Genomic DNA, 12,998 nt, shown 5'->3' with positions numbered 1-12,998 from the left:
TTAATTGAGCTTAGCCTGCTGAGTGGTAATTGATTCAGTCTGAGCTTCAGCAGAGGCGCTGATACAAGGTGCTGCTTGGCTTCCGCCTTTCTTTAATCTCCCCTGCTTTATATTGTTTGGGAATACTTGCCACTGAGAAACTGCATGCCACCTTTCTTATGGAAATCAATGCTTCTTTTGGAAGGAGGGGAATGACAGAGAGGAGTACTTCTTATGTCCTTTCATTTTCAACCAGTGTCCTTCTCTTTAGAGGCTTCGCCATGCAGATCTCCTTGCCCTTTGGTTACTGATGTTTTGTCAAAAAAAGAAGAGTGGAGTTGTTTTGTGGATAGCTTTCTGTAGTGTGCTATCTTTTTTTCTTCCCCTCCTTTTTCTCTACACAGCTTTCTTTTTTTTCTTTTTTACCTTGAACCGGGCTGCCAAGAAAGACAGAAAAAAAAGGAGTTAAAAAAAAAATCTACAGAGAGGCTCGATCAGATCCAATAGTGTCTATGAGGTTTTCTTTAAAGCATTTGAGGAAAAGCATCTGAGTGGCGGAGGAATGAGACCAAACTGTTCCCAGTCACTTTTGATCCTGCCAGTTCAAAGTCCCTGTAGAGCGCGGGCGGGGGGGAGGAGGGGGGTGCCACGGCTGGGGAGGGGAGGGGGATACAGACACCTAGCTTTGACCCTCTGTCTGTGCTCATGTCCTTTGAAAGTTGGCTTGTTTTCATTAAGCCATTCAGAAGCGCAGTTCAGGGCCACTATTTGACTAGCTACAACCCCCCCTCCACCGCACCCCACCCGCAGTATCTTTATTAGACTTTCTTTACATTTTCTCGCTGCTAATGTCTTCAATTTCCCCAATTAGGCGTCTACTGCCAGACAGCAATTGAATAATTTAGAACATTTGTAAGATATCTCTGATGTTGTAATGGAATAATTTGTGTGTTCGTATAGAGAAAAAAAACCCTGAAAATCACATTATTGGGTGATCTGAATGCGACCTACTCTTTTTTTTAGTCTCATTCTCTTCTTCTCTTTGTCTCTTGGTCTGCACTGTCGGCGGCTATAATTAGCCTAAAGTCATTGCCGTACTGTAGCCTAGCGCTACTTGTTTGTCATTAGCGCGTTTAACTAGTCATTTGGGTAATGACTTTCAAGATTGCCCTTGTTTTTACCGAGATATTTTTTTATATGTAAATATTGAGAGAATTTCCATAATTTGCCCCTTTTTATTCATCATAGAATAATTGATGCATATTTATTGCAGTGTAAACTTTGGTCTTTGAATGACTGTGTGTATAGTTATCGTCCCCATTTTCTTTATTATTATTGCAGTAGTATCTATTATTAACACGTGCTGTAAAACATTTATGTGTATTATGTTAACATGGAAAGATACCCGAGACGTGATTAATCTGAATTATTCCTTTCTTTTCCTGGCGCATGGCTCTGTAAAGCTTTAGTGTTATTGGACACCAATTTTAAAGGGGATCTCAGTGGTGGGAATTACTGATTGCTGAATTAACACCAGCAGGTTCTGAGTTTTCAGCCAAGTTTCCCCTGTGGGTAGCTCACTCATAATATGCATCATTGAGTAACCAACGACCTCTTCGTGTGTCTCAGGCCTGGAACTCCCCTTCATGATGATGCCACACCCTCTGATCCCAGTCAGCCTGCCCCCAGCCTCTGTCACTATGGCGATGAGCCAGATGAACCACCTCAGCACCATTGCAAATATGGCCGCCGCAGCACAGGGCCAAAGTCTGCCCTCCAGAATGGTCACCTCTGTTATAAAGGTAAATTTTTAAAAGAGAAAGCAAGCAATGTCATAATAACAGCTGGCTGCTGTAAACACAGTTCCCTGCTTCTCGTGGCGTAACACTCGAGCCTGCGCTGGATATTTATTTTGCATGTGTGGTTTTGTGGCTGTTGGGGTTGCAGGAACGTTTGCCGGACAGTCCCTCCCCTGCTCCTTCCTTAGAAGACCACAGGAGGCCAGGCAGTCACCCATCGTCCCACCGCAGCAGCAGTGTGTCCAGCTCCCCAGCCCACACAGAAAGCTCCTCAGACAGGATACGTACGTATTATATATTGCTTCACAGCACATTTATTAACACAAATAAAGAAAAAATAAAGAAAAAAAACTTTACAGATTGTACAGATGGAAGATTTAAGCTCCTGTCTAGCTAATAATGTTTTTTTTTTCTGATTTTTTTACGCAGCCACACACCACAATGGTCTCTCCATGAACCAAGCCTTGCTTGGCCTGTCACCCAACATCGCACCGGGACCTAAAGAGGGAGACCTGGCCCATGACATGAGTCATGAAGCAAAGAGGATGCACGCTGATAAAGGTGAGTCAAGTCTCAGCCCCATTCTGTTCAGTTCTATGTATGTACTGCCGATTCCTAACAACAGTTGCTTCAAGGCACTTTATATTGTGCACAATTAAAAGAACAACCTCAACAATCAGACAATCCCCCTATGAGAGGCACTTAGCAACAGTGGGAAGGAAAACCCCCCTTTTAACAGGAAGAGAGCTCCAGCAGAATTAGGATCAGGGAGGGGCGGCCATCTGCCATGACCATGGGAGACAAGACCAAACACACACTATAGTCGTACAGTAGTGGCGTATAAACAGGGGAGGAGTGAAAAAGAGGTGAGTGCAGAAAACTAGTCCACCAGGAGCTTGAGAGATGGTTCAACAGGAGAGGGGCCTGAGAGCTGAAGGCTCTGCCTCTCATTCTAAGATTTCTTGTTAGAAAGATTTTTTTGGGAGAATGTTAGTCTACTACATGCTCTATATGTGTCTGAACAACTGTTTTTCTAATATACTTTAGACTTGAAGGGCTTCAGTCCAGGCATCTGAGCAAGTGTTGTTTAGATGAGGGATATCTTGGCTATCTAGTTTTTCGTTATCAGTGTTTCTTCTAGCCTGACAGAATGTTTTGGAGGTAGGGGAAGGAACTTAGAGCTAGTGAAACATGCCCATATCTGAGGAAACAGATCAGACAACAGGAGAGAAACTATAGTGTGGCCACAAATTACAGTAAAAGCAGAATAGTTGAAATGAGTCAAGAGCACATAAAGTAAGTAGAAACACAAAATTCTTATGTTATTTGTTGTTTGTTGTTTTTTTCAGTTTGGTTTGTTTTGGTGTTGGAAACCAAGACAAATTACTTCAGTTCCTCAATTATGTAATTTAAATTCTCGAGAAAGCTGAACAGTTACAGTTTGAATGGCCACAATCTCGGGTATTTTAGTGTGTTTTTCAAACTTCTTGACAGCCATTTTTTAAAATTTACTTCACACAATGCAGGTGCATTACTGGGGACCGAAAGAATTGCAGTGATAAGTCTGAAGAAATTAGCATGAACAGCCAGCAAAATTAAGCAACGTTTACTGATAATATTTAAAGGTGCCATCAAGTTAGTGTGAACCTGTAAATCTTCAAGTCTGATATTAGCATACATTAGAAGAACTAGCAAACTACATACATACACATACTTACATATATGGGACTCACAGTGGGCTAGACAATGTTTCACCAAGATCAGTCCACTCATCCAGTAGGAGAACATTCAAATCATACATTCATACATACATACAATATATACGCAATACTTAATTATAATATAATGCTAGCGTCTTCTAGGCAAAATTACCTTTCCTTTAGCTCCATCCATTCCTATTTACTGAGATGCAACTAATTTCTATGAAACAGTGTTAACAAAAAGTGAAGAGATTCTCCATGGATGGGCTTCATTAACACTCTTACTAAACAGACCATTCACTAGTCTCACTAATAAATGAAGAAATCTCTGTATGTGTGTGTTGTGCGGCTTTTGGTTCTTTGCATTTTTCATCAACTGTTCATCAGATTCTCTTCACACTTGGCAGGTGTGTAATTGTGGGAGTTGAGGCAGCGCCGTGTGGACTTTTAAGTTGTTTGGATTAGCGCTCCTCACATTTTGAGTAAAAGTTATTTTCTGTTAAAGTTTTACAGCAATCAGACAGGCAGCTGGAGAACAGGCAAGACAGGCAATGGGCATTGGGCCCAAGGCCATTAGGGAACCCCTGAGCGCTGACAAACTTTACTCCACAGCAATCTCTCAAAATGTGGCAACCGCAGTGACCGCAACCTACTCCCCCTTAAACAAGCAGTTGAGGATTTGCACTGACGTTTCAATAGGAAACCTATCAGGAAGGCCTCCTTCTAGCTATGGCATCTTTAGTGAGCTGCAGGCGGAGCTCATTCTCTCACTGCAGCTCAAAACTCAATCTGTATGAAAGCTTAATTCCACACGATGTTGGGTTGTTTTTGGAATGCTTGGGATGTGCATTTTATCAGCGTAGGTAAAGTATGCAAAATAAAGCCATTAATAAAAATCAAGCTCTTGTTGCACAATCAGGCTAATGTTGGGTATTTTGCATTGAGTGAATGCATCATTAGAGCTGTCCTTTTATAAAATCAGTACTTGCATTGCTCATCTTAGCAGTAATTTAATGCTGTGACATGCATACACAACTGTGAAAAGTAAAGTTAAGTCTTTCAAGGCTATATCATATATCTGCATAGCAGTTTGAGACCAGACTTGGGGAACTGTTGCAGATCAGGTGTGTACAGAATTTTGCTGACCAACCCTTTTCCCCCTGACATGAATGAGTGAAGTCACTCTGCTCACTCTGCTGCATATGCCTGTTTTAAATAGGTCATACACTGGTTTGTGTAATTTGTCAAGAGCAGCAAAAAGTTTCATAAACTCAGATTTACTTTTTGTACCAGCAGCAACATTTGCCAGCATTACAACTGTCATCGTGGCACAGATTTCTAAAGAAACTTACAATCCGCAAGGGAAAAGTCTGCATGCCATTATCAAAAGAAAAATGTTATATTTCTAGAGCTTTATGAAAAGGGCCCTAAAAGTCCATTTGAGTCCTTGAATATTGGCAATAAAATTGAGAAATGTTAAACCTTTAATTTAAAGATTGTTCCTGCCCTTAATTTGTCATGATGTCAGACTGTGCTGCTGCTTCTATGGCTTCATGTCTCTGTTTAGTGCGCATTGTTGCACAACACATAGAAATAGGTTAACTGCACACATGTATTTTGCTTGTTGGATCTTTTTGAAAGAGTCTTTACCTGGCTATGGACGTCTTACATTTGCAACATCATATCAGCCCCCTGTAATGCACATGCTGCGATTTAATAACACCCCTGGAGTTCCCTTAATTAACTACAAAAACATTTAATAGTGCAACTAAATGTCAGCTTGGTCTGATTTCCACACAGATTTTGCATCTCAGTTATTTCACTTAATTATTTATTTTTAGATATGATATTTGTTGCCACACATACCAATTGTTTTTAATCTTTCCTACCAAAATAAAATGCAGAATTAGCCAATTAGCCTTTACGCTATTAATTGCTTTTATAAATTTATTACGATGTTGTTGATGAGAATTACGAAGAACAGGAAAATGAGAAAAGAAGCAGATAGAAATCTACTAAGCATGGCAGATTAAATACAAAATGAAGCAAATAATAGATTTCAGTATTCTCTGTTGGTTTTAGCGGAGCTGTGCTGGGTGATGCAGGGTGGGGTGAGGTTGATAATGATAATAAAACCACTATGGAAATCATTCGGCTGTATGTTCCCTGTTGGCTAGGCTGACGTGAAGATCAGTGTTAGACCTTCACTCACAGGGTGTGAAGCAGTGAATAGTAATAATTAGCAGGATCATGAGCTGAATTTATGGGTCACAGACCGTCTAACTGCACGTGTGCGAGCATATGTGTGTGTGCGTGTGTGTTCGTATGTGAAACAAGGAGAGATTTGCACTAACGGGGTAACGCAAACAAAGAACGAGGGTTTAACCGAGGATCCGCACACATAAATCAACTGAATGTTTCCTCAGCAGCAGAAATCTTCCTTCTCAGCTGAAGTGCCTCCTCCACACTCAGATAATCAACACAAATGACTCTAATTTCTTCACAATATTAGAGGAGAAAGCAAATGACCGAGCAATCCGCGCCAGTTCTAACTAGTTGACCCGCGCACATCTACTAGCAAACACACGCTGTATTATCTTTGAGATTGTCAATTCCTAATATGTCACTGGACTTGATTAGGATTCTGAGCTCTTCAGTGTGTGCACCAGAGGTCTCGGGCTGTGGAAAACATTTTTATAAAATAACCCATTAATGCAGAGGAGTGCAACTAAATTAGTTACCAATTTGCTGAGCATGAATTAATGAAGAGAGCTTCTCCCGGCTCCCACAGTTGTAATTTTCATAATAACCCCAGACCTTTATTTGGCAGGTTGTTTAGTTTTTTCGTTTGAAGGTTTTCATTAGTCTAATGAGGACTGTGCAAGGGCGAGCAGTCAGCACAATTTACATGAGGAAGCTATCATAATAAATGAGGCAATTTGAATAACATGCACAGGTTTATGCAGCGAGATAAGAGAGATTGTAGCAGCCAAATACAGAGGTAACCAATACATTAGAACCAACTAATAACCAAAGTAATTCCAATAAAAGCTTTAAGTGAAGGGAATAAAATTAATGATAGATATATTGAACTGTAATGATATGATACACGATGCATTGGATTAATAAAATAAATGTGTTCCATTGTTAAAGAGGGGAGAGGCCTCCCCATCCGAAGCTTTGTTTATGGCGAGCTTTTTAATTAGGCCGTTCATCGCATCAGTTTGTTTAGATAAATGAGATAACATTCCAATGGTTTAATGATATCTCTCCACTTGTTTGATCTTTATGATCCTGGCAGAGCATTAAATTAATCTCTTGCAATGCACTCTAAGAAGGGGAGCAGGTTGGCTGCAGAGGACGGATGCAGTGCCCCAGCTCATATGGAGACTATTTAAACAGTCAGACGCCTCAGAGACAGCCCCTATAATGCCTCTGCACTCACATCCTATGAACGTGCCTCATCTTTTTCATGTCATCTCTGGTGATGAAGGACAAAGGCTGTTTGTTGTCGTATAAAACAGACACTTCCCAAAGTTGTGTCACAAAGTGCAGCGCAACCAGATGGTAAGGCTTTTTTTTTTGCTGTTGTTTGAACGTGATTATTTTTTGTCCAAATTTTGCCAAAGAAGAGGAAAAAAAAGAGAGAGATTAGTCGATACGTTGGGGGGAGAAAAAATAAAAAAAGCTAGTAGAAAGCTAAGTGTTATCTCACATGTGACTAATTGAATTGCTTCAAACAGAAAGTCTGCGGCGATAGCTTCCGACAAGCCTCTGTCTCGTGAAACAGCAGGTAGCTGACAAACAAGGGGAAATTTGAAAGGTACAGAAGCCTTTTGGCTGTAAACTTACTTTGGACATCAAACACTGGCTATCATTTTATTTCCTTGGGGAAAACGTGTTTGAAACACAAGCCATATGTACAGTATGTATGTTGAAGAGTTTTCTGTTTAAAAAAAAGAAAGAAAGAAGAAAAGAAAAGAAGAAAAAAACATGTGGCAGTTTAAGCAATTTCCCATCAACAGCTCTAACCCCCACCCCCAAGTGCAGGTAAACATGCCACATTTCTTTTGCACCGAGCTAAAATGCCTGACAAGACGTGCAAAGGCAAGTACAGTATGTAAGCCGATTCTGTAAACCATATTTTAAAAGCGGCTGAATCATTAGTAATATGATATTGGCACTTCGCTGGTGAATGTTATGTATACTTGTTGACACAACAGGAGATGCGCTCCTAATCTCCTCTCAAGCATAAATGGAAGCCTGTGGTGAATTATGTCACCTAGGTGGTGCATCCTCTCCTATACCTGCTATCAGCCGAGCAGTCGGTGATGCACCGTGCACTGGTGTGGCCACAATGGACAAAGTTGATTTGTCTCGCCTTTTGTTTGTCAGGACGCTGCTTAGGCGCACTGTCCGCAGCCCCAGCTTGCACTCTCAAAGATCAAACCCGAGCAGGTACGAGCATCACAGTCTGTTTTCATACAGCTGCTTTGGCCAAGGACCTGTGGACGCTCATGGGTTCGTGTAGAGAGAGCGAGCGAGAGAAAGGGGAACATTTTAGAAAAAAAAAAGATGAAAAAAGACAAAAAAGTGATTTCTAGCCTTTGTAGTCTTTGTTCTGCTCCATCGTTGCATAAGCATTTGCAATGATAAAAAGGCAGGCGGGGGACTCTGGGTCAGGCAAAAGTTTCAGCGTCAGTTTTGTGCTCTTTTCGTAAATATTCCACCGACATCGATGGTATCGCCGTACAGTATCATTAAAAGTTCGAGCTCCTTCCCTCTCATCTCCCTGACTTTTAACGTATAGTGTTTTGCTCAGTACCTCCTGATGTCCTTGGAATCGCGAGCTTCAAACACATGCTGACTACCTGACTTTCCCTAAGTCAGGAGGCAAGATCATTAGCCATCACAGCCCTGAAATGTGACTTGGCAGACAATAATGCTTTATGATCAAACAACTTGTCAGTGCGTCCTGTTGAAATGAAAGAGTGCAAAAAAATAATTCAATAGAGGATCAATCAAATTTCCTCAGCCCGTGTGAGAGAGAGATTGCTGATGGTGCAGAGAGGGGCTATTCCTCGAGGACATGGGAGTTCATTTGGATATTTGTTCTCCCCTCTCATGAATGTTCCATTGCGTGACACCATCTCCTGCTAATCACATTTCACTGAAAAAAGGGGGGGTGGGTGGGGATGCTTTTAGGAACGTTGAAAAGAGAGAGGTTCTTTTTAATCTTTGAAATGCCTCAAAAGTGACAGAATGCTTTCTCCTGCCAAGACGTGAGCCTCGGATGGGGAGATAAATATGCTGTGGTCAGCTAAGTGTATCTAGTGAGCAGAGAGGCAAATTTAATAATGCATTATCATTCACTGGCGAAGGTGAAATCTCCCTGTCCATCAGAAGGCTCAGGCCTGTTTCATGTTACCCTTCACTGCAAATGAACAAGTGCTTTACTCAGCCATACTAGAGATGCACAGTAGGCACCAGTGCTTTACTATATATGCTGCTCAGGACCGTCAGGAAAGCAGGGCCCCGTAATCAAAGCAATCATCTATCTGTCTTGACTGGAGACGTTAATGCTCACGCTCCTTTCTCCTGATGAAACTGTTGTTGTTGAACAATAACCCCGTCTTTTTTTTTCTTTCTGAGAACACAAGGTGCGTTTTACATATCTGAGCATCTGCTATTATGCAGATTATGGGAACATATTTACCTGAATGCCCTTGGACAACAGCACTAAACAATTATGAAGATTATGTACAATGCAGAAAATTTGCGATTCAAAACAATGCCTATCGTAGCGGTGGCAACTGTTGCAGACAGATAAGGTTGACCCTGAATGTGTGTTTCTGCGCTTTCGGAGACATTCTGTGGGGTTGTTTGTATAATTTAATATTTACATGTAAACAGTAATTAAGCGATGCTACCAACATGCCAAGGCCAGGCTCTGCCAAGGTAAACACCAGCCCTAGTAGTTTGCCACAGTCCATCATGTTTACAGACTTGCAGAGCTGAGTGCTGCTTGTGTGCTCTTCCTTGGCAAAGCCCATAAAGCACAACCGATTGGATGCCGAGTGTTCAACACAGTCACTCTTATCGTCTGGCAGTCTGCTCGCAGACTTGAGGACATTGTGAGTCAAACCTTTAAATTTTCACTCGGCGATAATTACGCCGCTATACTTGAGCTTTTATATCCTTTCACTGAGAAAGTAAATCATTCCTAATAAAGAGAGGAAGAATGGGGGGCGGAGGGAAAAGTGCTCGAGGACTAATTCTCTTCACTCCCTCCCTCTCTATTCTGCTTTTTGAAAGCCTTTCTCTGAGTATTCCAGTCACCTTGACTTTGCAGCTGCAGCCTTATAGTCTGTTGCTTATCCTGCCTAACCCCAGCCTGTCAATTAGGTCTTTAAAAATTAATCTCTTTAACTGGAAATACCATGCCAGCTTTCTTCCGTCTGTAAATGAAGTGTTATTAATTCACACAGCGCAAAGCCACTGTTATGAATAATGTTATCAAAACAGATTTCCACACGTTTAACACGTCGCTCCTATTAAAACCCCTTAAGTATTTTTATTACTGTGAAAACAGGACCGCTAATGGATTTGCATCAGTTTTTTGCCGCTTCCTCACCAGGCAGCCGCGGAGCAAGTGCTCCTAAGCTAGGCCCTCTTTAAAAGTTTACATTTTTCCCATTTTCTCTTTTGTTCTTTCATCTTCATTTAAAAAGAGAAGGGAGAAAAAAAAGAAAAAGAAAAGAAAAGCAGCTCAGTGTATCCAGTCTGGATTAGTGCCAGCTGTCGTCGACAGTCATTCAGCAGTAGCGGCAGAACGGCAGAGCCTCTCCCTGTAGGATTGCAATGCCAGGCAATGACACCAATGTGTCTCCCCCTCCCACCACCCCTTCCCCACCCTACCCCACCCCTTCCTCCCAAACCCAGCAAAGCTCTGATCTAGCAGCAGGCTATCTGGCCAACCACGCCAAGCTAATACTTGTTCTATTAAAACCTGGTGATTATGGGGGATTTCCTCTCTGTTTGTTTGTTTGAATGCTTAATTATCAATATGTAATTGGCATCTGTATTGTGATGTCGGGTGCATATTCGGTGGCATATTTTGCTGGAATGTAAGTTGCTATCGGCTGGAAACAGGACTCCCCAGTCACCGTCTAAGTTAAGCTGCATGAGAAGTTGCTCTAATGAATTAATAAATGCCAAACAAAGGAGAACTAAACAAAGAGTGAGAGAAATAAATGGCTTGATGATTAGTGGGTCAGGCAGCTTAGCGGGGTGTACAGTACAAATGATCCCCCCCCTCTGAAATGTGAATGATTCGGGCAAAATAGCCAATCGATAGCTGAGGCCAGTTTAATCTCTGGGATTCTTCTGTTAATAAATGGGCCCGGACAATAGAGGTCAATATGCAAAGACAGTTTAAACACCTTCAAAGCTGCTCGCAGTGATGTCCTTCTCCAAGCATTATCTTCTTGACAGTTTGGGCTCAGAGTCAATAGGTGAATTACAGAAATCTATTCAAGTCTCAAGTCAGCCCCCCTCCTGTCATTTCCCTTCCTGAGCCACAAGTTTATTTTGCTCCGCCACCACTGGCCTGACTTAAAACCAAGAGCGAGGATTTTAGCCCCTCAATCTTTCGCCTTAACCAACTCGCTCCTTATCCCTTTCGTCCATCCGAACTGCGATCGTCTCTCTCTACAAAATGCCATTTTGCCTCCGCTACTGTTCTCTTTAAGAGCTCATTTGAAGCTGTGCGCTGGCAGAAACAAAAGTCCTGTATGCTTTTATGCAGTCATCACAGTCAGCCAAGCCTGTAATCCTCAGAGGTCCGATAATGACATAGCCCCTGCATTTATTACATGGAGGAGAGGAGAGGAGAGAGGGAAAACGCTGACTTTGAACAAATGAACACTCTGACCTTTATGCAATAAATATGACATGGGCCGCATAAAAAGACAAGATATCTTCCTCCTGAATGGAAGTCAACACAGATCCTGCTCCCTTGCCTCTTGCTCTCGCTGTTTCCATTTCTCTCTCTCCCTGTTTTTTCCCCCTCCCCTTCCTTCTCCAAGCTAACAGTTAAACAAAGGACAAAATCTCTCTTAACTGCACCATAACAGTGTAATCTGTGCCATTATGCACAGCGTACCCTCCAAAACATTTTGGGACAAGCACCTGTCAGTATTCTGATCCTTGTGTTGTTTCTTACGTTTGACCACAAGCCGGCATCAGCGACGAGAGCGTCATTGGGTATATTTGTCCCTGCTAGGAGAACACAGTTTTAACAGACAGAATCAACCTTTGACTGTGTCTTTTGTGATCTCGGCGCGATCCCAATCGAGGGTTGCGATCTTCTTCTTTTGTCACCTCAGACCGCCTCTGTGACAGTAAAGGATTTATGGTTATTTCCTCCATGCAGCCTGTCCATCTGTGGCTCTATCTTCATATGGCCTTGAGAATACGATTCAATTTATTAAAGCAAAGCAATGGACTCATTACTTTAAAAAGGTGGCACGAGCGAGCGGGAGAGAGAGAGGGGGGAGAGAAAGCGAGAGAGGGAGAAGTGACACACTGAATTGGTTATTAATGGAAAGGCACAGCCATAGGGCAGTTGAAATTTAATGATATCCTACAAGAAAATATGAGGGTGTCACTCTCCAAAAAGTCATGCTAAATGTCAACATTTTAAGGTCCCGGTGCTAATTTTATGCCTGTGCACAGTAATGTTTTGGAGAGCATTTAGGAAACACGGCCCAGTGGCCAGCCTGATTATCCCACTCACCTTCTCTCCTCTCTCCAAATGGGTTTGTGCAGCAAGCGATTTCATCTCTAAGTGAAGGGAACATTAGGGAGGGGAGAAAGAGAGAGCGACGGAGGAAAAACACGCGGTTTGATTTTCATGCTGTGATAAGAGAGTGGGAGCCAAATGTTACCTGTTAATCTAGCCCAAACCGACCGGGGCTCTTGACTTTGTCCCCCAGCAGGGATGGGGCAAACACTCATTTTCCTCTCTCCGTGATGAAAAGGAAATTAGCTTAAATGTGATGAGGGCACATTAAGTGTGTGTGCCGTGCGTGCGTGTAATGAATGTGTATGTCCGCTTGAGAGTTTTGCATACATCCGAGCATGTGAGCCTTTCCTCTTTCCTCGCAGCATATACGGCGTGTCACACACACATATGCGCGGCATATGCAAGGGATAGTCTTCCGAAAGAATTCGTCCTGTTTGGCTCGTCAAACACTTTGCTTAGGACGAGCATGCTTGTGAGCCATCCAAATCTTCCTGATCGCAAGCTATCGTTCACATATTTTATTCTGCGAGGAAATGAAACCTGCTTTTATCGCATTTGCAGAGGTTACAGTTGTTAGAATCAGCATACGACATGCTACGCTACCTGTTTAAAACTCTCGCAGTTACAGCTGACTTTTCTTCTTTTTTCCTTTCCTCCAGAGTGCAGACATCATGTGCGAGATCAGCTAAGGCTCATGTTTTTTTCAAGTGCTCA

At 42.2% G+C, this 12,998-nt stretch overlaps 1 protein-coding gene across 2 annotated transcripts in view; it reads left to right on the top strand.

The window, feature by feature from the left end:
- Positions 1-12,998, top strand: part of dachd (dachshund d) — a 92,822-nt gene that overhangs the window by 65,436 nt on the left and 14,388 nt on the right. The window contains exons 4-6 of one of the 2 annotated variants that reach the window (XM_006788162.3): positions 1,609-1,781; positions 1,927-2,062; positions 2,208-2,339. In XM_006788162.3, the coding sequence (XP_006788225.1) occupies positions 1,609-1,781; positions 1,927-2,062; positions 2,208-2,339 (441 nt within the window). Of the gene's footprint in view, positions 1-1,608; positions 1,783-1,918; positions 2,063-2,207; positions 2,340-12,998 lie in introns of both variants that reach the window. The other variant, XM_087829777.1, reaches the window with a different exon arrangement.

Source organism: Neolamprologus brichardi, chromosome 16, assembly GCF_056152115.1.
Source record: "Neolamprologus brichardi isolate AB-2024 chromosome 16, ASM5615211v1, whole genome shotgun sequence".
In the NCBI taxonomy this organism is placed as follows: Eukaryota; Metazoa; Chordata; class Actinopteri; order Cichliformes; family Cichlidae; genus Neolamprologus; species Neolamprologus brichardi.
This window is presented reverse-complemented; position numbering and strand designations above follow the sequence as displayed.